This window comes from Anabas testudineus, chromosome 10, assembly GCF_900324465.2.
Source record: "Anabas testudineus chromosome 10, fAnaTes1.2, whole genome shotgun sequence".
NCBI lineage: Eukaryota > Metazoa > Chordata > Actinopteri > Anabantiformes > Anabantidae > Anabas > Anabas testudineus.
In genome coordinates this window covers 20,064,149-20,090,351 of record NC_046619.1, presented here as the reverse complement: position 1 = coordinate 20,090,351, position 26,203 = coordinate 20,064,149, and the positions used below count along the sequence as shown (strand labels likewise).

Genomic DNA, 26,203 nt, shown 5'->3' with positions numbered 1-26,203 from the left:
CATTGTTATATGTGGTTTTATTTAAGAAGCTTAAGTCTGTGTTGCTTTAAAAGAGAGCTTGTGGATTTCATTAGACCTGAACAGTGATGTATTTCAGTCGAGTACATTGCTTTACAGTAGAGCCCTTTCATGACGACCTAAGACCTGATATGAAAGAAGTGGCCTTTCAGTAACAGGACACACTTGTAAAGAGAGGCACACAGAAAGTTGATGGCATTGGAGCTCATGGTAAATGTACTTCTGTCTTTTTTCCTTCTTGATTTTCTCATTACTTGAGCAGGTACTGCTGTATAGCGGGCATTTTTAGTAATACTGTGGATTAAAAAAAACAAAAACTGGCTGCATGAGACATTTAAAATCGCAAAAATAGACATAAAAATAAGTTTACATTTAAAGTTATTACAGATATGTGGTACCATATATGTGATATATGGTACTATTGACTAAATGGTTACTTGGCCTCATTAATCTCTCTTAACATTTCCTTGCAGCTTGTTATTGAGTTTTTGAACAACCTACCTTTATTCTTAAAAAGTTTCATAATTCTGTGGCTTTACATGTTTTTTTCATCCCCCTGGCTGTGATTACAGAGGTGAGAAACACATTAACAACAGGTCTGCTGTTATCTGCACATCGTAATAAAACACTGGCTACTCCCCCTTCCTCTTCCTGTTTGGGGGGCTAATGGGAAAATGAGTCTCAGAGGAGTTTTGACTGTTTTGTAATTGAAGCAGCTACCTCAGTGTTTTGGCAGTTCAGCCTGTATGGCTCAGTGTTCGTCTGAACAGGTTGGTTGTTGCATGCTGCTCTGTTCCAGCAGCAGTCTCTGGGTCAACTGGTGTGCTCATGTTTTACAGTGTGTGAACAGACATACAACGGAGATAACCCTGCAAACTTACAAACTGAATGGTAGTAATTCACATAGTTAAAGGTGTTGTTTTCCACACAAACATTTATTACTATTCAGTGACCCACATGTAAAAAGAGAAACACTTTGGGCTCTTATGAAAAATTGTCAGAGGCAAAAGGGAAACTTTTATATTTCTTTATTTCTCTCTTTTTGGTCTATTACATTTATTTTGCTGTAATTTTCCAGCTTCTTATTCTCACATAGTTGATATTTCCACATCTGGATGACTTTTGCCCAAAGTCCCCAAGGGGCTTTGTGTCTCAGTCTTACTGCAAACACATTTAGCTGTCAGTTATTTCTTTGTGGTACACGCCCAGTTTCCTGTGGCAGTGACCTGCAAATCTCCACAAGGTTATGCTTGCTTCTTAGGAAACACACACACACCTAATTATCTTTTTTGCCATAGTGCAAGTTGCTATTAAATGAGCCAGTTTCTCAGTTGTTTGTGTTTATTGTTCAAGACTATGCAAAATACCAGCTAATGGAAGATAAATTTAAAAAAAATGTTTTTTCATTTTCAGAAGTAATTATATACAGAATAAATGTTATTACTGGTTTTTTATCACGCAGCTCCAAAGGGTCTCACTATGAAGGAAATGTTTGAACAGTACTTACAGTTGAAGATTTCACAACATATTTTAGCTGGGGAGGTACGGAGGAGTAGATTTTTTTCTTGCACAGAATAATCATTATCATGATTCATTATAGTGTTTTGGAGAAAGAGTGCAGTGCTCCAGAAAAGACAGTGTTTTTGTTTGACAGGGCTGCAGTTTTTTAGAATTAAATGATTACTTATTTTATTAGTCAAATATAAAGCTTACTGCTGTTGCTGTTTATAATCCTGAAACTGAACTTGTACACTGTTTCATATAAAATTGGTTATTGTACTTTTGTTGAATGGTGGCCAGTAGCTGCCATTTCAGATTAAGTAAATTTATTTATGGCCACAGTTAACAATTGAATTGTTCCACTTTACCACGCCAGGTCTTAATGATATTTTTTATTTTTATTGATAATGTAAATTATTTATATACTTCGCTTGTTATTTTAGAGTAATGTTTACATAGGTCTTTTTTTTTATTTTTTATTTTTTACTATCAACAATCTAAAGATTACTTTAAGATACCAGATTCATCAAATCCACCTTATTCTGCTTAAGATGTAATTAATTGAATTGAATTCAATGCAAATCACAACAGAAGTCATGTTAAGGCACTTAAGGCACTATACCTGTATACAGAATTATATAAAAAAAAAAACACCAACCCCACTTGAGCAAGCACTAGACATCAGTGGAGAGCAAAAACCTCCTAGAGAGGAAGGAACCAGGCTCAATGTAGGTGGCCATCTGCTTTGTTTGGTTGTGGTGAGTGGAAAGAGGAGAGACAATAAATTAATGATTAATCAATAATTGTAATAGTCATTAATTAGTTGCAAATGAGATTACATTGTGCACTGTCCAAGAAATTGTTATGTGTACTTGTGTTGATGGGGTGACATCATCAGGAGAGCAGAGATGGAGCTGTCCAAAAAACACAGGAAGCTGCTGGGTGGGTGCAGAGGGGGTATTTGCAACAAATGGAAAAGGATCGTGAGAACAAGTGTTTCAAAGTGTGTGGATGTTCGTTTGGATGTGCGTGTGTTAGTGTGTGTGCGCGTGTGTGTGTGTGTGTGTGTGTGTGTGTGTGTGTTTATGCAAGCGTGTATTCCTACAGTAGTTGTTGAATTAAGTTTCTTAGTTCTTAGGAGTCAGTGCTCTTGAAATTATGATTTTGTTTAAATGTGTGTGTATATTGTATGTGAAGGTAAGTTTATTATGTTTGTGTTTTGGTGTGAGAGAGATGTAGGGAGGGAGAGAACTTGGCATAATCAGGGTGGAGAGGAAATGGTGACAGAGTGGGAGTGATAAAGAGGGAGAGGGACGGGCTTTGGCTGTGGCTCTCTAAAGGATAGAGCGACAGAAACACAGGGAGAAAGAACCTGGGAACAAGGGAGGTGAACTCGGCTCAGGTTGCATCCAACAAAGGGTTCGTCAGAGAGCAGAGGAAAGAGGAACACTGAGAAGATGGAGAGAGTGAGAAAAAGATAAGGAAGAGAAGGAAGAGAATTTGAGGAAGAGCGGGTGAATGATGAATGGCAAAAACCTGAAGGAAGCAAAAGGTGAAGAGGGAGAGTTGGAGTAATCCTAGAAGGCTCAGCAAAAGTTGGCCACAAATCCTGGTGGTGTCCTGTTTCTGATAAGCAGGTATCCTGATTTTTATTTTGTGTTTGGGCTGTGTTTGCATATTTGTCTGCTGAAGAGTAGAGAATTAACCCTTTAGATCAAAATCATATATAGTCTGGACTTTTGTCATCTCATGTTGTACATTTATTTACGTGCTTTGCATTATGCGTGGTGGAAAGAGACAGACTTAACATTAAGTTAAGTTAATCAAGAGGTTCTTGACCTTGCTTCTAATTATCTGAGTTTGTGCAATGGAACTCTAATTTTTCATATCATACATGTGTGCAGGACAACCTCAGTGTGTTTCTGCGCGGCTGTGAGGAGTTGGGACTGAAAGGCTCACAACTCTTTGACCCTGGAGACCTGCAGGACACGTCAACACGCCCTACAACCAAGTAAGACTCAAGGCTTCAATGTTATCATACTGCTCAACAGGTGATGTGGTTGTATGTGTGTGTGTGTGTATGTACACACAGTATTGTTCCAAAGCACAACAAACTGCAATTTGACCTAAGTTATTGATAAGAAACTTACTAGAAAATAAATTTAGAAACGTTTGAACATTTTGTACCAAGCGATCTGACATTGTCAGATTGTTCATTCTTGGTGATATAACATCATCTGTTAAGGTCTTGGAAGGAAAGTGATGTGAAACTTTTTATTCTAGAGTATTCTAGATATTTTGTGTATGTTTTACAAATGTTAACAAAGATAGGGTTGTACTAGAATATGTGGATGGACTGTCTAATGAAGCACACTTCAGTTGTGACTTAATAGGTAGCTTGTCCATGTCACTGGTTCTGTGTTTCTTTGTGTCATTCTCTGTCACGCTGTCTGTCATTCTCTGCATCACACAATCATTCAGTTCAGTGCCAACACAAATAAGTAAATGAGAGTCAAAGGAAGTTTGTATGAATCTGTGTCAGGAAAGCAACAATAGCATATCTGTTAGACACAACTGGACTCCAGCCAAATGCAACACAAGACTTTCAATCACTTGTTGAACCTACTTTGTTGCTTGGTAACAAAGCATGTAGTTTTTATATATATATTGCATGTGTTTGTGTGAATGTGTGGGTGTGTATGTGCTCCATGCTGCTATCCTCACCCTAGTTGTATATCAACAAGGTTTCATTCACAGAAGACTCTAAAAAGGTGCTGCCGGAGATGGGGGAGAGAGAGGGGATCATGTTAGCTGGTCTCAGGAGGAGCTGCTTAACTGGTTCTGTCATGACAAGGAATTCTTTCAAAGTGCTGAGGGGTGTGTGAACGCATGTGTATTTAGTACAGTCTTAATGTGGCATTTGTTTCTGAGCATGTGTGTAATATGTGTGTGTGTGTGTGTGTGTGTGTGTGTGTGTGTGTGTTGATGATTAGCTCCAATTTAAAAAGGGATGCTCGTACAACGTTTTATTTACATGAAATATGTAAATTAATATTATTATTTTATAATAATTGCAATAATGAAAATGAGACATTAGTCCAAAGGCAACCCCCACATATGTCGTAGCTGTTGTCACACCAGATTTCACTCCACATTCTTTAGTATTTTGATTCACAGCCTGTTTAAGCATCATGCAGAGTTCAGTCTGACTGAACTCTCCCTGACATGCAAACTGTCAGGCTATCCAATGTCCACTTACTTGAAGAGTGGGTGGGAAAAACTGAATCAGGAAACACTGATTGTTTAATATCCTTGTTTACAAAAGTGCATGAAAAGATAATTTAAGCAGCAAAGAAGCAGGGATCTTTTTCTGTCACAGTATTCCTGCATTATGTGTGTGAGCAAACATTGACGGGTAAAATTCATTTTGCTTTATTACATGTTAAAATTATGAAACCGAAATTCAACAACAAATTCAGTACTTAGTAAACATGCATATGTCCACTCTAGAAATATCAGAAATAAGAATACAACCTATACAGGTACAGTAGCACAAATCTTCAAGGAAACAGTGGTGTCACTGTTTAGGCCTGTGCTATTTCAAGCCGTTATATAACCCTCTGTTGTACAGGAAGCTATTTTCTAATAGCTTGTACCTATGACAGGAAACCGTGCCAGTGCCTTTCTCCTCCTAAGTCTCTTTGGACAGGTGTTTACTCGTCCAGGAAAGTGCTGTAGACAGGGAGGTGTAAAGACAGGCAGGTTGTGGTACACTATGAGCTCAGGCCTGAAATATCTGTTTGTCTGCGTGTTGATAGGAAGCGATTTATTTCCAAGATAAGTGACAGCGGGTCAGGCAGAGTCGATGAGAGGAAAGGAGAGCCTTTTTATATGCAACAGTATAAAGATCAGTTTAGTTTACAAGCTAATTTCTGAAATTACATTAAAAACAAAAATGAAATGTGTTTCCCCTTTTTAGTTTGGTAGAAGTAAACATCAGTCATAAGATACTTCAGTATGATGGTCAAACCACCCAACACAATTATATGTATAAAACATTTCTGGGAGGTTTTTGTTGATTAAAAAAAAAAGCATGTTATGACATACAGGTAAAGCCTTAGGGGGCTAGACAGGCTTCTGACAGGGACAACTTAAAACTGAGTTAAAGTTAAGACTATGTAATAGTAGAATTTATGGCAGACCCACTGTATTGGATCACATTGAATTGCACAGGTACCATTGTACAGGTACCATGTATGTCCTAAATCAGTAATTTTCTGATTGCACACAATGTTTCTCTACCTTGTGAATTAAATGTATGAATTAAATAGAGTAAATTGATATTGACATTGATGGAGAGAGAAAAAGCTACGTAGAACCTGACAGTTCATATTTGTAATACTTCATGGAAACTTCAAGAGTTCTTTTGCAAGGTAACAGGACAGGAGCAGACTGTCTTTGTGTTTTTTTTAGTCAGCTGACAAAATGTGGAGCAGGAGGATTTACACGTTGTTCCCTCTAGCTGCTTTCATCACTCATCTTCTCCTGCTTTCACACTACTTTCTTTCTTAGATCACCTCTGTGGTGGAAAATCTAAGGAGCTGTCATTTGGGTGTCACATCTGTGTTGAGTGAGTTTAGCTTTGTGACCCTGAGGCTCTGGGAACTAGTTATAAACAGTGTCATGATGTATACCGTAGTTTCAGTAATAGATTGTCTGTCTGGTCAGAGAAGTTGCACACATCCTGTATTGATGATGGGTCAGACCGAGGTGTAAAATCTTCTCCATCTCCTCTTCCAAAGATTCTCAAAGGGATTAAGGTTGGAATCTGTGGTGGCCAGACCATGTGTGAAAATGTTTCCTTGTCATATAATCTGTCTGACATACTGATCTCAATAAATAGATTAGGTTTATTTTATGGACTGGAGCTGGTCGCCCTCCTCTGATCTTTGTGTGTTAGGTTATGTGTCTGTTGGATGCTGACAGTGTTTCCCTCTGTGCTTTTTCTCATTGCATCTTACTCCAGCAGCAACATGAGTTCCCTTTGATGGTTGTTTTAAAAATCAACTTTAACATTTGTTGGGGCTTTCTTTTGGTTCCTCCACTAGAAGACACACATTCACCCATGAAGCTGACATGTTCAGAAGTTGTCAGATAAATTGAAAGGCTGCGTGTGTAAGGGGTTTTAGCATGCATCTGTTTCTACAATACAAGTTTGTATTGTTTCTACAATACAAGCGTATTTTAGAGTCTAGTAGTTCCATGTGTGGTTTTAGGTTTAGTTTTTGCTGTTGTTGTGTGTGAATATGTTGGTTTTGGAAAGCTTTAAAGGTGTCTGATGTTACCTTAATGTAAGACTTTTATTTAATAAAACCAGAAGTCAGTGTCTCACATTCATTCTCTCCCTCTCTGTCTCATCCTAGGGCAAGTGACTGCAGTCGAAAACTCAAGAATGTAAGTGATACTTCTGGATGACAGTGGATTTGTTTGTTTGCTAAATGTATGTTTGGATGAAAACTGAAAAAAATTATAGCCCAGTGTTGCTGTTTGCACTGTGGTTGTCACTGTGTTTTGTCTCTGCTGCTTACTGTGTTATTAGACATAGAGCATCTATCCTATTTTTTTCTTTTCTCTCTATGATTCAATTGTACAGTCTTAGTGTTGCCTTTTCGATTTTCTTAAGCATCCTTTTTAGTTTTCTGATAATGCTGCTTTAAGAAGCAGAACACTTAGTGTTAGCCCTGCCCACTCTGCAGTCAAAGCAGTGCTAGCCTCGCTCGCTCTCTCTGTGTCTGTCTCTCTAGCTCTCTCTGTAATGCTGGTGTGCACTGTTCAAGTTAATGTGTTGAGCTGCAGAGCTGGCCTGGGCTGCTAGCTCATTTAGCTGACTACATACTGGGACTCTCTGCCCCATTATCCAGCCTTTGCAGCAGTAGCAAAAACAAACGGCCTGCAAATGCTCAGCAACCAGTGCTTAAGCCAGGATCCGCTGCTACGAAATGCTACTATACTATGGATGAGCCCTGCAGACTCAGACTGAGGACTAGGAATTGATATCAGCTGTCTCTGCAGCACATCACACATTGAGAGGTGAATGAACGGCACCAAAAGGAATTTGCTGATGTGATGAAATAGGTGTTGTTTAGCAAACAGATGGGACTTTGAAGTAAGAAGAGCATATTGCATGGACAAGTGGAATATTTCTGAACTAATGAGATCATTGTTTAGCAGATGCAGGTATCAGCATGGGTTGATTTTTTGCATGCGTGTTTTTTGATGACTAATAGAGAATGTGTTTCTCAGTGTACCACAAGTCTATGGATTATGATGTTTTTAAATGTGTGCATGCACGGCCTGATGTGCATTTGTTCACATTGTAGGTTCATTTTGGGTTTATTCATGCCTTTGTGTATGCATCACTAAAGCGCGTTTGCACATAAAACAAAGAGCATGTGTTGTCACTTATCATGGAACCTCTTTGACAGGTCTTACTGTATCTGGCAGAGCAGACGGCTGATCAAACTGAAAGGGCAAAGCAAGTTAGACACTGTGCAAGCCCTTCACTGTCAGAACGTTTATTTGCATTTCTTGTCAATCAAAATTTCAGTGACATGTTTTCTTTGAACTACTACAACCTTGTGTCGTAGGTTTAGTGTTACATATCTAAGTCATGCGGTTACAGTTGTGGCATGTTCTCCTACCGTGGTTGTGGTTTGAGATCAATATGGATTTGTGTTTAAAGCGACTAGTAGGCAACTGAGACAGATTTGGTGCTGACCCACTTTCAATAGGAGTTTCAATGAATGTGTTGATTACACTGGTGACACAGAAGCAATATATGCTAATTTACATAGAAACTAGTGTCAAACGTACAAATGGCCTGTAGTTTTCACATGTTTGAATATCTAAACCTCTGGTGTCTGCTCTTTTCCGCTCTAATTGTTTACTGGGTTTAAAATCTTATTGTCCCTTTAGAAATTGGCATAGTATGCTACAAAAAAGTACCGCTTCTTCTGATCAGTAGACCAGTTGTGCAAACAGTGTGTTTGAACGACAGAGGGTGTTTACACTGACAGTATGACTGAAATAAACACATTAAGCCACGCTGAGCTTTCTTATCAAAGCAATCCCTGTGGAGTGCTGGTTGACATGGACACAGTAAATATAGCTGGGAACACTTTAGCCAACGGTGCTAAAGGTGCAGCTCTGTGTGATCTCCCTTTGGCTTCAGTCAGTTCGTACATTCTGCATTTTAGCCATTTAGCTGACTCCAAAAACACAGCATTAAATTCGAGGGACTGGGTTGTAAGCAAAAGTAACAGTACAGCCTCATTGAACTACTGAATTCACATGTTTACTGGGTTGGTAGGAGATGAGATTAATAAATTTTTAACAGGCAAATATAAATCACTTTGACTCCACCAGAGACATTATAAGTTAGCAGGATACGTGCTAGTGATCAGTTTCAGGGTCAGAACAATAGCTCAGTCTTGTCGTGTTTGTACAGAATGCCTTAACTACCATTGGACTGCTGTCCCAGATGCAAAATCACCAGCTTTTGGAAGGAAATGAAAGTAACAAAGTGGTGAATGTTGTGAAGTGTTGATATTGTGCACTTTTCCTTCCTACAATTCACTCTGCATGTGGAAAACTGCTATTTGTAGCACTTTTACCCATTTAGAAGAGCAATCAAATGTGCCATGTTGGCCTATAATGTTTCACTTACATAGTGTATGTCTGGTGGATAGGAGTGTGTGGTGTTTCTTCATTTAAGGAAATTGAATTGATGTGAATTAAAATGCCTTTTACAAATATTTTGGCAGTTACTTCTTTAGAGCAGCTAACTTAGACCTCAAACAAATTGTCTCAGTGTATGAATGAGTGGCATGTTTTGTCTTGAGTGTAATAGACAGTATGTCCAGATCCAAGGTATCATTATGCAGAGCTTTGACTAGAATAAGGAATTTTAATTTACGATTGCTCTCAGGATCACTGGCTGTCCTGTGCTATTGTTTTAAATTACCCTGAACACTTACATCTAAAACCTCAACTTAAGTGGTCCTAGCTTTCTAGCCTCCTGAAATTCTCTTAATTCTGAGGATTAATGAAGTTTATCTTATCTCATTTGTTCTCTTTTTCTTCTTTGTTCTTTTGTATTTCAGGTTTTAATCACCATCTACTGGTTGGGTCGTGCTGCCAACAGCTGTACATCATACAACGGGCCCACACTGGACCTGAAAGAGTTTGAGGGCCTGCTGTCACAGATGCGAAAGGTTTGTTAAGTCATGCTTGTCATTTTACAATTCTCCCATATCTGGCGTGGTACTGTGTAAAGGGTAGGGAAACATTTGTTTCTCATAAACACACACACACAAAATGCCCTGGAGTAAAACACACAATTCCTACTAAATAAACACTGAATTGATCTGAATTAATCTGCAGTTAGAGTTCTCAGAAATAACACCCCTGTCTACTGGTGATCTTTGTTAAACTGGGCTCAAGTGTAAGTGATGGCCCTGTGTTTGTTGACCCAAAACAAAACTGAAAAGTTAGTATTAATTCACCCCTAAGAGAGACACACCCACCCACACTCACTCAGTTTATGAGGATCATAACTATGATGTCAACCCCATGTGATTTATTTCACAAGATGACATCCCTTTGCTGATCTATTAAAGTGAGGAGTCACTGCCAAATCAGAAAGATTACTTTCCCAGACATTCACACATTGTAGTTCACTAAAATAAAGGAATTTTTCCATGCAGCTAAAACGTTAATATAAATAAACTAGGAAAGTTAAGAAAAGCACATTGGTTTACTTTGAAAACGTGGCCTCGGCCTTACAAAAATTATTGAAAAGCAAGAGACAGAAGAGTGACTGTGAGACTGAGCTGCACTTTTATCTGCTCACTTAGAATAAAATAATAGTTTTGTCTGCTTGCATGGCATTAGCTTCTCTAAGATTTCTCGAAAGCTAGCTAGATAAAATAGAAATATAATATGAGAGGGCAATTTATATGTAAATTGAGTGAACAAAACCTGGAAACTTGTTATTATAGGCAAGGTGTAGATGATAGATTTGATTAATAGGTTGAAAATTCAGCCAGTTGTATAATAAAAGCTTGAATCATTGTAGAAAACTGTGGATTTTGTCTGAATTTACACCTATTCTTCAATATGACCATTACCAGATTACTTTGCAATGCAATTCTATGACATTTGAGTCTACTTGAAAGCATTATAAAAACTTTGTCTTGAGTTTTGGGAGTTGCAGATCAAGTATAGGGGTCAGGAACTAGTCTTTTGGTAGACAGGAAAGGCCATTCCCCACCTTCCATTGCTGCATAAATATGTTTCAGCTGTACACAGACAAAGGGGGAGGTCACTGAGGCGAAAACATTGATATTGAAGAGGGAGAGAGGTTGATGGATAAATACAGTAGATGTTTGTAGTAGGTATGTATTTAAAGACACAAATTAATAAGAGTTCTTAAGTGCCAACTGATGAATGAATCCAAAAGGAATTCTGTCTAAAGATTTGGGTACTATGATTGTTTTGAGTACTTTACTCCAAATAATAAGTCACTTTCCTTTTGTATACACACTTTTTATACCCTTCTGTGCTTTTATATAACCTGAGGGTGTGTGTGTGTATAAATGTTTAGGAGGCGGAGGAGGCAGATAGCCCTAAACGTAGCATCCGGGACAGTGGCTACATTGACTGCTGGGACTCTGAGCGCAGTGACTCGCTCTCCCCCCCACGCCACGGCCGCGAGGACTCATTCGACAGCCTGGACTCCTTCGGGTCACGCTCACGACAAACCCCGTCACCAGACGTCCTGGTCGCCCGTGGCAGCAGTGATGGTAGGACACATGATACATTACGTTACCCATAATAGTTTGGATATAGTGGTGATAATTAAAAATCATCACCCTTTAAATGTTACAGGATAAATGTGTTCAGTAGCTTTTGTGTCATTTTAGTCACAGCGTTTTGTCTGGTGAAGGGAAGTAATTCAGTACTTGCTGTTTTGTTTGGGTAAACTGTGCCATACAGATACAGTATATAGATAAATGAGGTTCATTGTTCTTCTAGTCCTTCTGTTGTAAAGCTGCTGTTCTCCTGTGTGTTTTTGTGGGACAACGCCCGGGGCTAGTCAAAGGCTATTTGAAAGAATAAAATGAATGACCTCAGTGCTGTTTTAAATTCAGTCTGTGGCCATTGTTTTATTTTAGCCACAGCCATATGTCTTGTTAAACGGCTGAAGTTCAGTATAAAAAGTGCTGATATAGTTGAGGCCGTATTTACCACATGGTTTATATACTGTAAAGGAGGTAGTTTCTAGTGCTATTGTGTTCTTCATCTATGTATGGAAAAATACATCACTGCATTTAGTTTTTAGTTGATTGTCACTAGAGTGAGAACAGGGGTTCTGGTTTCCACCATGTCCAATGTCAATCTTGGTGACAAAAAATAAGGTAAAATCTAAATTATGTGACATATTCAGTTCATTTATGGAACGTTAACACAGTCTCCAGCAAGATAATATCTTGTGACAGTTTTGACGGGTGACATAAAACCTGAGACATTACATATATTTTATTGTTATGGAAAAATGGACCAATTCTGATTCAAGTGCTTAAAACTATTCTTAACTTTCAGTGAGAATTTCCCCAAATGTGTTTGAGCCTGTTGTCTTTGACTACTGCTGTTTGACATTTTTTTTATATGTGGAATGAAATGAGTGACAGCACTACAGTGAAAGGAAGAGATAAAGTGTTCACATATAATAAGACAAAGAAGAGAAGAGGTGTGGTTGTGTCAACAGTGACTTTTAGTTTTTGATCTGAAGCTCCACTAATCTACCAACAATGATAAAACTGTCAGCTTTTGGTTTGCAAACAAAGCAAAGGAAAATATTCCTTATAATCATATGGACTTTTTGTCATAATAATGAAGCTCATGATAAGCTGTTTTATCAAATGAAGTGTACAAAGTGTGATTTCCTGGGTTTAAATATCTTGGAAGTCAGAATGGGCAAAAAATGTTGGTTTTTCCAAAAATGTATTCTTTAGATCTTTAGAGCTATTAATCAGACGTGTGCTAAAAATAAAAGAATCTAGCTCAGGCCAGGTTAATTAAAGCTGGTCGGCACAAAGTGAGCTCTTGCTTGTGCATCGTAGACACTGAGAGAGGGAGAGTAAGAGCATGCTAAGTAGTGGGAATCTGCTGAGTGATGTTTTTGTTTAGCTGAGTTCAAATGTTATTTTACCACTAGACTTTAGAAAGTTGTGGTAGAAACTAATTCATGCTGTTTGCACCTGACCTGTCTGGTGCAGACAGGTACGCTTTCTTTAAGTTTTAAATGATTGTAGGTTCTTCAGAATCAAAAATCAATAAACCAGTCGTCTTAACTATAAGGAGGTAGTTTATATATTGCTTTATTAGCATGTAAAAAGTTTTTATTTTCTCTGTCTTAATAACGGCTTATAGTTACAATTATAGTATGTAGCATATAAAATTTAATGCATCCAAAAACGGCTATGAAACTGTTTTGTTGTTTGTATTTATATGGTGCTAGAGAATATGCAACCAAACTGTATTTTTAAATCATTTATACTGCCAAGCTAACCGTATTCTGTCATTGAAAGTTGCTGATTGTTGTGCTCTGTTTGAATTTTAACCTTTTAAAATTTAATGGCAGCCTGTTAAAGGTTACGGCAGTCATCACAAAGCATAATGGACATTTAATCTCTGAACTACTTGTGGGGGAAATATATATATAGAGACCAAGTTTAAAGGAAGCTGCCATCTTCAGAAATGCTGTCATCAACAGTCAAACTAACCAAAAATCTGGCTGCTGTTGTGGAAGTTGGCATTAGAGCTGCAGAAATGTAAGTGTCTCACTTACTGTCATGTAAGTGAGAAACCTGATTACTGTATTTGGGGTAGTGGATATCAGAGAATCTTTAATATTATAGCACTATTATTATTATTATTATTATTATTATTATTTATTACAGTTTTATGAAAATGTGAACTTCTAATAATAAAAGTTCTCATTTTGTTGAAGTTCTCATAGAATCACTATTCAGATCAGACCCAGGAGGCACAAACAAAAGAAGTGATAGCAGGATAATAATGCATTTATCAGCCAATCCCAGAGAGAGTTGACTACACCCTGAACAAGACCATCCATTTATTAACATGCACACAAACTGAGCTCTGTCAGATTTTCCTTGTTCTGCCCTTACACAGAGCCCTTTCACTTTCCAGCTCTGTAAACTGATATCACCCTGGCAGTAATTAGGGAATGGGGAGAAGATATTAATTCAGTTTCTGAAAGACATTCAATATTGCTGATGCTGTTTTGTTTGGGCCAAGTTTGTAGTTTAGATACAGTTCTGATAAACGAGGCACTTGCGCACCTGGTGTGCACAGTAAATCCCGTCCTCTTTTTATTTTTGCACAACCACACCAACTGCAGGTGGAAGGCTGGTTAAAATAATAAATTGAATTAATTGATAATAAACTGAACTAGATGATTGTCTTGACGTCCAGCATTCAGGATTGCACCATATATGCAGTTTACATTGGTTAGGCCTAGTGTCATAGTACATTATTGTTATATTGCAGAACCTGTCATTCATTTCACTTGAATGCTATCAGAACTGTCACCTTTCATTTAGTTTTCTCTTACAACTTTTCATTGAAAATCACATTCAACTGGCCTCAAATATGTTTTCTGGAGCATGACTAAATGTTGATGATTATTGATAAAATAAGTTTCTATGAAGCTCTGGTACAGTATGGAACTGACCCATAATACATGTTCCCTCAAGCTTCATTGTTACCAGATGTGCAGAGAGAGAACACCCTATAAAGATGGATGTTATTCCTTCAGGGTGGATAGACTACATGTTTCCAATTGATGGGTTAAGAGTCATAACTGAACCATTTATTTTTCTAAGTGCAGATACCTCAAGGCCTCCGTTGGACCTTGATCTGTCAATCTCTTAGACCACATAAAAATGCAGTCTGTTGATAAAATAAGAGCTTTTCACAAGTTCAAAATGTAACATTTGTTTCCACAGAAAGCTGTGGTTACATCCACACGTATCTATTCAGAACCAGGGGGAGATTTTATGGTTTTGATCTGGTTGAAAATGTGGGTTTGTGACTATATGCATTGAGTCATAAATTCAGAGTTCATAGACATATATTTAAAGGGAGGGGGGATTCCAGTAGCACACGTGGTGAACATCTTGGAAAGGAATTTCTGGGAGACCTTGAGTAAAGCAGGGCTGCAGGTATCCATTTTCTGATACTTGAACATGAATCTAGAGTTGTATTAGCAAAACGAAGGTGAAAATGACTGAAATGCTAGCAGTGATTACTGGAACTAAACATTATGTCCTCAGTGAGTTTGATCTTAATTTGTCTTCTGAGGATTGCGCTAGAATGCCTTGCAGATGAATCAGAGGCCAAGTGGGGAAAGTTTTTGAGCAGTGTACTCAGGCCAGGTGTTACCACAGTCATTAAAAAGCTAACTGTGTGTTTAACATATGATACAGACAGACACAGTGGCATCTTAAGTGGATTCTTCAGAACTGTAGGTTAGATTTTAGTCAGTCCAAACTGCACAATACAGATTTAGGAAGGATTTATATTACTTGCTTTGTTTCATAAAAACAGGCCTTCAACTCTGGGTTGATTTATGTTCATCCACTGGAATGTGCTGCATATAATAACACTCTAGCAGCACTATAATCTTTTGGAGGCCTATATGATGTACAGATTGTGGAAAAATTCTGTAGAGTGATATATTTTAAAGATTAGATATTTTCCATGAGTTTTCTCAGTCAGCTGTTTTTATTTACTCTATCAACTTTTTTTTTTTATTTCTGTGCATTTCATTCTCTGTCTCTCGCTGACAATGACTCAGCAAACTAGGTGCTTGTTGATGATGATGATACCGGTTCATGTAAAGTGTAGGCGTCATCAAAAATACTACTTTGTATACTAGACAGCTCTGTCAGCATGGAAAAGGTCTATAACATAAAAATGGAAAAATTAAGGAGTACATTTGGAGTACATCAAATCTGAACTTGTGACTACATTAACTACAGAGGGATCACTCTGTGATGCACTCCTGAAGTTAGTGATTCATTAACTCCTTCATTCCCTGTTTCCTTTCTATAACAGGCCGCGGCAGCGACTCAGAGTCCGACGGTGCACCACATAGAAAAGTGCCAGACGTCCGTAAGGATGACATGTTGGCGCGCCGGACGTCTGTCAGCGAACCACGAACCGCCATGCCCTTCAACCAGTACTTACCCAACAAGAGCAACCAGAGCGGATATATGCCCACACCACTACGTAAGAAGAGGAGTGATAAAGAAGAGGGTGGACGTAAGAGTTGGAGTACTGCCACTTCACCTATAGGGGGAGAAAGACCATTTAGGTGAGTGCTTGTAATAGTAAAGAGGGAGAGAAACGACATGAAGCCTCTGTAGTCCACTTTTCTCACTCAAAAAAAGAATCTGAGATGAAAAAGCTGAGCTGTCAAGATCCTGGATGAGGCTCGAGCTGATCAGGAGCATCAAGCTGTATGATAACAAACATGTGTCTGAGAGCAGGTTGTACATCCATGACCTCGTCTCAGGCTAAAGTTTACGTTCTTAGACAGAGAATTTCAAAATGTAGTTTAAACTACAGCTGCTGATTATTTTACTCTGTCCAATACTGTACAGATGGGAAAGGCTGGTGAAGTTGTTAGAAGTGTGTTTTCATTGGCTCTGATTCTGATTGAAGCAAAAGTGTGACAAAGTGAGATTAAAGTCTGGAGGTCTTATTGGCACATATTTGTTTGGCATGTTTTTCCAGTGCTAGGACAACATATTTCAGTCTGGGATGCATTTCACCATTGGTGTATATACAGTGTTTGTAGTGTGTGTGGTGTAGAGAGAAGCGTCAGGATTGAAATCAATTTTGTTTGTTTTTTTAGCTAAAGACTTATCAGTATTTAGAAAATATTTAAAGTTGGGATAAAAGGGTAATAAATGTGTGTTCTGAGTGTGTCACACCACGGGAAAATGTATTAACCACCCACTTAAATTTGAATGATGAAAAAAATCAGCAAGTGTATAAAATTAGGTTTGAAAATCAAAAGCAGCGAAGCCTCTGAGAGAGGCCAAGCAGTTACATAACATCATAGCATGGTGGTCCACATTCATAAAACTCATCAATGCTTTCTTCATAACTTGTCATTTTATCATAACATAATCTCTGTTTTCTTAAAAACATCTGTCGTGTCCAACACTGTCTGCCTGCTGGTATTCCAGACATGGACTCGCCTTTTCTGTCATCCATCATGTTATGTTACATCAAAACACAAGTAATAAATGAATTTACATTGTTTTCCCTTTTTCCCTTCTTTCTCCATTTTCATCCTTTTCACCTCATTAATGTGCGTCCTGGTGTTACCCTGCATGTCATTGTTGCCAATTTTGCTTCATTGCGATAACGTCTACCTTTCCTGTGCATTGTGTTGTGAACGGGTGACGTAATAGTCCAAATGAGGTCTCTAGCATAGAGTCTCCCTGTCCATCCCTCACCCCGCCCGTAATCCTTGAACCCCAGATACAGATTCAAATGGAGCCTCTGAGTAAAAAGGACAAGGACGAAGGGGAGCAGACTGCATCCACTTCTTGCTTTGAGATCCATGCAGTGGGCATGAGGAGGAGCAGTGAACCTCTGCCTTGCAGCCTACCCCGGCCTCATGTAGACCACCGCAGGGAGACTTTACCTCTCCTGATGGTCACTTCTGAGCAAAGGTTTTCACTTTAATTCACATTCAAGTTGCATTGTTGGTAAAATATGTCCAGGTTTTGACAGGGGATAAAGAATCCAAGAAATATTAAAGACCATCTTTTGCTACTTTATTAACAGTACATTATGATTCTGACATTGTTATTGAGTGCAGGGCTTAATCTGCACTCAGCTGTGTAGTTTCATAGTGCAGCTGATGTTTGGTGTCAGTTCATCCAAATCAGAAAAATGTTTTCTCTGATCCAAGTGGTATTTGCCCCTGCAGAAAATCTTTCAAGTTCTCTGATAATAGCTTCTGAGACCACCATAGTGTAGGCGAATGGAATACCACTCTTAAAATTTACAGTTGCATTGCAGCAATGTTCCCAATAGTCAGAAAAATCCACAGACTACGATATGAACAATTAGTTTATTTCATTACAAAATTCACAGTTGTCGTTCTGTCCAACTATTTTGCTCTTTAGCGCTGACATTTTTATCCAGAGCAGCTTACAGGAGAGTTTGGAAGGGAAACACACTGCGGTTTTCCCAGGTCATTTCCCAGTAGTGGCTCAGGGCCACATATTTTACAGTTGGTGTTCAATTCATTTCAATTTAAAACACTTTTTGTGACAAGGTGAGGATTACCAGACAATGCTGTTGTATATTTTATGGTTCCGATGTTCAGTTTGATGTGTGGTTGCAGTGTTTCGGTGTCAAAAAATCAGTTTAGGTCTCTGTTTCAAAATCCAGCCTCATCCTGTGTTATTTCCTAGTCAGATATTTAATTCACAGTCCTGTTGGAAAGTTAGGGTTACAGCCCCACTTTCCATTTTTTTCTGGCTCAAATGTTATGGTATTGATTAGATTGTCATCAATCAAGGGAATGAATAGCTCGGTAGAAATTCAACTTGTGTATGTGTGTGTTTGTGTGAAAAGCTGCATACCAGAGAAAAAGGAGGATTGCTTGGATGGCTGTAAAATGCTTTGACATGGGCTTCTTTAGTTGGTAACAGTTTGCATTTTTCCAGAACAAAACTAAGTCTGGAATTTGTGCATTTTAGTGTTGCCAGGAGTAAATGCTCTAAAAGATAGTTGTGTCACACCAGCATCTGTGTTTTACGTTATCTTGGGAAGTTGTGTTGTCACCTTCTTTTTATGAGCAATACAGTACATTGCAGAGATGTTTGTTGGAATAGGTCCCGATGTCCAGCCCTGTGTGTGTGTGTGTGTGTGTGTGTGTTTGTTTCTTTCCGTGTGTTAGCTGTTAACTTGGCTTGAGTAGAAATGGCAGAATGACATTTAACATTCTTGCAGTAATTAGGGGGAAAACAAGCCCCCTTAGTACCAGAGATTCAGCTGAGTTGAAAAATATACCACGAAAACACTGTTAAGCGTCCTTTAGCTTCCAATTCTATTGCACTTGACCTTTCCCTCAAAATTATTGTCTAGGATCAAAACTGCACACACCTTCAAATACAAAGCCATACACACAACAAACAAACACATACGGCCAGACAATAACACACACAGAGGGAACATGAACATGTGACCCACCCTCAGGATGCAAGGAAATGAAGCCTTCTTCCTTCCCTGACCATGAGCAGGCTATGACTGAAGCTTGGCCTTTTCACTGCCGGCAGCTGGCCAGTCTCTTCCTCCAAGCCATGCATTCTGGGAATTTACAGTCCAATAATATGCCTCCCAGAACATAGCTGTTCATCACAGGATGACAAACACCAGTGTGTTTAGTGAATTTTGCTTTGGCTTTGTGACTCCAATTTGTTTTTACATCCAGTCTGCTCTGAAGGAATTTGTGACCATGCTCTACTATTTTTTTAGATTTATGTCTCCTGAAACCTTCATTTAGGCTCCTCCAAAGGAATGCTGTCTGATGATATAGGATGATAAACAGGCAGCAGTACGTTTTAGTTTGCTTTGCTTTCTGCAGTACTCCAGCTCGCTCGTGCTCGGAGGAGCTCTTCCACCACACGACAACTCTAGCAGCAAACGCCACGACAGTCTCTGTGGTTGCAACAAGTCTTGTCAACGCGAGTAGGAAGCATCCACCTACAGCAGACCATGAGGAGGCAGAAGCGAGGAAGGGAGTAACTGGCACCCTGTCAGTCGCAGATGCAGAGAAGGACGAGAAGTGGGTCCGTCGAACACTGACCTCTCCTAAACACGTCACCACCACGAGTCCTTCCCACTTCCATCCTGCACCTGCAGCCATGGCAACGACTTCAATGGACGCAACCAATACCAGCAAACGAGAGGGAAGAGCGATTAGTGAAAATGATGACACACAAGGAGGGACATCTTGGTTGGACGCCAGTCTTCCAGCAACGTGAGCCCCGTCCAGCAGCTACACTACATTTCATGAAATGTTGACATGTTGAACTAGAACTACACACACAGCATCTGACTAAAGAGATCTAATATTCACATGATCACTTGAATACTAGTGTCTGCATGTTCCTATTTGGATGACTTAAAGATCGCATGAGCTTTATAACATCAATGTAAATTGATATTGTTTGCTTAGTAAGTGTTATTGTGTACAGAATGCATGGAAAGGATAACACAAAAAAATTCTCCACCTTGTTGTGCTATTGAGCAATTTGGAGAAGAACTGTGCATGGCCTCGGCAACTCTTTATCTGAAGAAACCCAATTAGAGAACAAGTCTATTAAATTCAATCAAGTTTGTACCAAGAAATTCTTGAATGAATGCACTTACTGAATTGCTTGAATTTGCCCAACCACTATTAAGCAATCCCATGTTGGCCATTCCATTTATTTCAAAAAATAATAATGCAGGTCACATTATATCATAAGCAGAAATCTTCCACGAAAAACATGTCCTACAACAAACCATATGGCAAATAGGCATCTTAGAAAACAGTCTATCTGGACTTGATTTGGTGAGGCTTCTCCTAATTTAGCCTCCTTTTTTCTTCTTGGGGCAAGCAACCGCAGGCCACACGGTCTCCCACACCCCTCCAACATCACAGAGGAAACTCCGTAAAAACAAAAGTACAGACCTTTTTGGTTAATCTTAAAAAAAAAAAAAAAAAAAAAAGGATTTGACGTTGCACTTGTGTTGTCAAATAAATTATGCATGTGTGTTTTTGTTTTAAGTAGTTTTATGTCGGCTGCATTCTGAGATCTCTGCCATGTGCATCTTTTTGTTTAACAGCAGTGTTTTAGTTTGCTGTGCTGCAGAAACCTTCTTCTGTTCTGCCTCATTTTTGGATAAGACTGCCCCCTTGTGCTTAACTTTAGGTTCATTTTTAACACCAGGAACTGACAAATACATCTGTGCATACATAAAAAAAAACATAGCATACACCTGATAAAAACCTTATTTATTACTTAGCTACATATTCACAACACAATGCTGTCCAATAACTTAGAATCACATATTCCATTGCTGTGTTTTAATATCATGAGTGGCTGATGTGTTTCTCTTGAGCCCATTTGTGCTTATTTGTGCTTGTGCTCTCTCTCCAATGCTCTCTGCCTTTTGTCGATTCAGCCACACAGATAGTGTGTCAGACGATTCACAGTAAGTTGTCCCTTTTACTACTCGGGCTCAGCTGCCTGGCCCTACACTGCTCTGCACTGCAAAACAAAGCAGCTCAATAAGTCATTTACTCATTCATTGAGGGCCAGAATTGGATTTGTTTTTTGCAAGTGGGAAAAACTGTAGAAGGTTAAAGTCATATATATATATATATATATATATATATATATATTTTTTTTACATCCCATTAAAACTTTCATCCTTACATCCCATTAAAACTTTCATCCTTAATTTATTGTATTTATTGTTGAAACAGATTTTGGACATATGAGAACAAACAGTAAGGAATTGTTCAAATGGTGATGATTTAAAGTGTTATTTATGCCTTCGGGGAGAGCAAGACATGGACTGTTTTCCATTCTTATCTTTAAAGGATGTTTTATTTTGGCATCTGTATTTATTTTGGTCTCACTTTATATATATATATATATATATATATATATATATATATATATATATATATATATATATATATATATATATATATATATATATATATATATATATATATATATATATATATAGAACTTTTTTGAAGCCAGTGACAGTAAAGATTTTTGGTGTTTTATATCTTTATGTATAGAAAAGTATAGAAAAAGTACAAGAATACTAACAATTTCAACCACATTCTAAACACATGCTTTTACCCTAAGAAAACAATGGATGATGATAAGGTCGCTGTAATATTCTTTGCTGCTAAAATGCAATGCCAGATGTGCAGCTTTTTATAAAACAGGAGAGGTGGGATGACCTGTGCATGTTTGTTTAAAGTTTTGATTAAGATGATCTGATAGCTAACACACATCACTTGCAAAACTGGCAAAATAATAACATGTCAGTCATCTCTTAATTTGAAACACATTTGCTATGTTTCTTTGGTCCAACCATTGACTACTGGGCTCCATCTTATACTCGCATCATAATAGTACTGATAGTTTGACAACAACACGCTCTGGAGGTGATTTTTGTTTTTTACATCCCATTAAAACTTTCATCCTTAATTTATTGTATTTATTGTTGAAACTGATTTTGGACATATGAGAACAAACAGTAAGGAATTGTTCAAATGGTGATGATTTAAAGTGTTATTTATGCCTTCGGGGAGAGCAAGACATGGACTGTTTTCCATTCTTATCTTTAAAGGATGTTTTATTTTGGCATCTGTATTTATTTTGGTCTCACTTTTCCTTATGATGGGTTGTTACACATTCATTTTTGTGTGGAGCATCAGTCCTATAAGGACTAATTTCTCAGATTTTTTTTTGAACCACTACTGAGTCTTAAGACTATGAAGGTGTTTGAAAGCTGATGTTAGTTGTTTAGTTTGATTTCTTGTACTTGAAATATAATTCAGTGATGGGAGGTTATGGAGCAGCATTACTAAATAAAATGTGTTTTTGTTTTCTGTCTGTTTTTTCTGTCCCCTCTCTAGAAGTATGAGTATGAGTGACATGCGTGGTGAGGAGGAGGCCATCTTGCAGCCACACAGTCAGGTGCGCCATGAACTGATGCACAACCAGTACAACAGGTTGAAGGAAGAGGACAGTCACTGGCAGGATGTGAGTGTCTGGCCAATTCTATGTAACTTCTTTATTTATCCATGTGCATTTCTTTATTTTTAATTTGATTATTATTCTTTTGTATTTTTTGTGTTTATTATGTCTCGTCTGCCTTGTGTCATGGGTGCATAGGTTGTATTCAGTGATTTTAGAGCCCTCAGGCTGAAGCACAGACTCCAGTAATATTTGCTGTGCCCTAGTTAAACAACTTAAATCAGATTTTTAGGGCCACAGCAGCGTTCAAGGTCTCACGAGCCCTCTTGCTTTGTTTCATTTGGAAACTGACACACTTGCAATATGTTTGTGTGTCAGGACCTGGCCCGGTGGAAAAGTCGGAGGAGGAGTATTTCCCAAGACCTGATCAAGAAGGAGGAGGAGAGGAAGCTGATGGAGAGATTGTTGTCAGGGGATACCCCTACCTCCCAGAGGAGGAGAAGCATCAAGACCTACAGAGAAATAGTAGAGGACAAGTATGTGAAATACACAATAGCGGTCCAGTTAGTGTTCCACTATATTCTACTGTAAGTAGTTGCAGATGTGACAGTTTTGCCGTTTGCCATAAGTAAAGAAGATCATATTTGGTTTGAAAAATGCCGTAGAAGAAGATATCTCTGATGGTGGGATGGTTAAAACATAAGTTGTTTATTTAACCTTTGCTTAAATATAGCGTATATATTTAGAAAAAGACTCTAATTAGCGATATACAGTATTTAATGGTTGATTATATTACATTTTTGACAAGTGGTTATTGTTAGAGTAGCGCTGTTGTTCTTGAAGCTATTTCCTAAAAACATAAAGATTATGTTTTTTCCACCACAGAAGTATAATGATAAATATTGAACTTACAGTTTGAATCACTTCCAATTGCTCTGTTAACATTTTAAACAGCAGTTGCTTGCTTCATGCTTTGTGTTCCTCCTTTCCAAATTTCAACAGGGAGCGCCGTGAGGAGGAGCTGCGGGATGCGTATAGAAGAGCCAAAACTCCAGAGGAGGCTTCAGTGATCCTTCAGCGTTACGCCCAGCGTTTCTCCATCAGTGAAACAGTCCTGGAACGCCTGCAGCTGCCGAAGCTTCTGGACCGTAGCATATCTGCTGACCCCTCTTTCCCCCTCTCCCTCTCGCTCTCTTCCTCCCCAACAACCCCTGACCCTTTTGACATTGACCCCAATGGGCCCATGAAGTATCTGCGCCAACAGTCTGCACCAACTCCTAAGTTCACGTCTACACTGGAAGCGCGAATCGAGGAGTTTCCCAAAGACTCATCCTCACACACTCGGCCTCAGATTCGCTCTCGCTCAACTGAGCCACCATCCACCCGAGCCCTGTCACCCAAACCGATGCCTTTGCTGACACCCAAGCCTTACTTTCATTCCCGACCCACAGCACCTGAACCATCCCCTACCAAGGTGAGCCACAAAATGAGCAGGTCTATCCCTAACATAACCAGGACCATGAAACCGCCAGGACCAAAAAACACCATTTTGATTATTAACTTGCCGATAGGCTCTTACTCAGGGATTCAAAAGTTGTTTTTATACAGTTATCAGTTAATGAAACGGCCCTGCAGTATGCATGGTTTAGGTTGTGACTTTACATTTGGTTACTTCCCAGTGTTGACTGAGACAGACTGCACAGACTAAAATCTCCTCTAGCTCTCATGGCATTTACATTAGAATGCCACAGAACCACCATGGTGATGAGCTGGATAGTTTCTAGGAGAACACAAGACTTCCCTTCTTAGAAGAGCATGTAATGTTTCAATTTAGCTCAGAGCACTCTCAACAGGATCCATTTCCTTTTCTACTGGAAAAATTGGCAAATGAGACCCTGTGTTTTGGTGTGGTAGGGTGGGAGGGGCAGGTTACTATCAGACCAAATGGTGCACAGCGTTTTTCTGGAATGTCTTGTCAGGAGTCTGATCGGAGCCTGGTTTGAATGGAGCCCTCTGTTCCCTATTGACTTAAGAAGTTGACAAGTAGGGCCCTCTCAATGTGAAGTGGGTTCCCAGCAAACAAAGAGAGCCCACACAGACTGCTAGGAGAGGGATGAGAAGGTGGAGGCAGAGGGAAGCAGACTGAGAGCCTGCATTCACCCAACTCCACCACTGTGTCTTAAGTTACCGCTCCTCACACATACATTAGTGGCTCTTTGTCATATTGTTGTGAGCTAGATGAATAGCTAATAATAGAATAGAGATGAGAGGCTGGTAATGACCACAAATGAGGGCACTGGGTTTTCATGTATTTGCAGGGTTTGTTTTAGTGTTTTTATTTTTTCATTCGTCTGCACTCATATGCAAAATTTACATATACAGAACCGTTCTGAAGTAACAGGCAGGCAGCGTTTCCTCTTGGTGTTTCATGCTTAGGCTGAGCTAGTAACAGAATTTTATAAAATTACTGACATTACCAGTCATGAATGTTGCAGTTTTCACAAGTAACTAAAGAAAACTCTCAGCAATAACTACAGCATCCATCTGAACACTAGTGTAACCAACCATCTCTGTTAGAAATGCATCAGCAAAGGGCAGGAAATAAATGTACGCTGATATAAAGTTGAATACAGTTATGGTTTTAAGTCATGTTGTCTGGCCTAGTGTGAAAATACTGTCTCTACTTACACTACATTATCATATAATGTAATTTCTTTGCCTGCCCTTGACTCACCTAGACGGATGGTTTGTTCCGAGTCAACGGTGACATAGGAAGCGATGACGTTCCTGTCACACCTGAGAGTCAAGCAAGAGAATCTCCTCTTCATTTTGAGGCATCCCCCTCCAAAACCAGCAACAGCTCTACAGATGTTCCTTCGTCAGGAGATTCACCCACACCCACTCCACACACCCCCACTGAACGAGAAAGCCCAGTGTCAACAAAGAACACGGAGGTACAAGGTGGCACCGAAGCAGCGTCTGAAGATGTCCAGAAAGAGAAAGTCATTGAGCATTCGACGCCACCTCACCGTCCAACCTCGTTCCCAGCGGTCAGGATGAGGAGCAGTTATTGTTTGTTGTAGTGAAATGTTTTATCAAAGCAATTTATTTAGGACAAAAACTGAATAAGTGGCATATTATATATGTGTATTTCCATTATATTATTATATAAAATTATATAAGTCATTAAAGTCATTAATTAATTCGTAAGGAAACTCTTAAAATGAATCTACTTTGTTCTAATTTTGTAGGTACATAATAGCTGGGAACACACTTAAATCACCAGTAAAACTTAAGGAAAGGTTATTTTATTGACTCCCTACGACCCCTACTTTTAGAAATGTGTTGCAACAAGTTTTTATAATATTCACTTCACAAGCTTTTATTTGTTTATTTAAACTAGAATCAAAATTTTAGACATATCTAATGCACTGTTAATCAACTTTGAAACACCTTGTTGTCCCTGTAGGAACTGCAGAAGTCGGATGAAAGCTTCACGGAGACTGGAGGGCACATAGTTGCTGCTCCAGAAGAAGAGAAATCAAATCCCACAGTTGAACCAACACCACCTACAGGTCTGTCTCATATACTGCTGTGCTGACACCTTGTGGTTACTCAGAGATTTGCCATTTTTGAACAAAAAATGTAAAATTAAAATTTAATTTATTACTGATAAAAATGTGTTTTCAGAGGCTGAACCAGAGAAGTCTGTATCATCGACTCAGAACAGCTCCAACCTTGTCCAATCAGCGGTCAGCACACAACGAAGTCAGACAATAACTTTACAGGTGAGGCTG

At 38.8% G+C, this 26,203-nt stretch overlaps 1 protein-coding gene across 6 annotated transcripts in view; it reads left to right on the top strand.

Annotated features, from left to right (window-relative positions):
* Positions 1–26,203, top strand: part of LOC113160188 (LIM and calponin homology domains-containing protein 1) — a 65,361-nt gene that overhangs the window by 28,050 nt on the left and 11,108 nt on the right. For 4 of the 6 annotated variants that reach the window (XM_026357286.1, XM_026357283.1, XM_026357284.1 and 1 more), the window contains exons 4-16: positions 3,423–3,529; positions 6,942–6,972; positions 9,681–9,791; positions 11,183–11,381; positions 15,724–15,982; positions 19,280–19,675; positions 20,866–20,895; positions 22,346–22,472; positions 22,785–22,942; positions 23,409–23,880; positions 25,145–25,456; positions 25,876–25,981; positions 26,097–26,194. In XM_026357286.1, the coding sequence (XP_026213071.1) occupies positions 3,423–3,529; positions 6,942–6,972; positions 9,681–9,791; positions 11,183–11,381; positions 15,724–15,982; positions 19,280–19,675; positions 20,866–20,895; positions 22,346–22,472; positions 22,785–22,942; positions 23,409–23,880; positions 25,145–25,456; positions 25,876–25,981; positions 26,097–26,194 (2,406 nt within the window). The remainder of the gene's footprint in view (positions 1–3,422; positions 3,530–6,941; positions 6,973–9,680; positions 9,792–11,182; positions 11,382–15,723; positions 15,983–19,279; positions 19,676–20,865; positions 20,896–22,345; positions 22,473–22,784; positions 22,943–23,408; positions 23,881–25,144; positions 25,457–25,875; positions 25,982–26,096; positions 26,195–26,203) is intronic. The other 2 variants (XM_026357282.1, XM_026357287.1) reach the window with 2 other exon arrangements.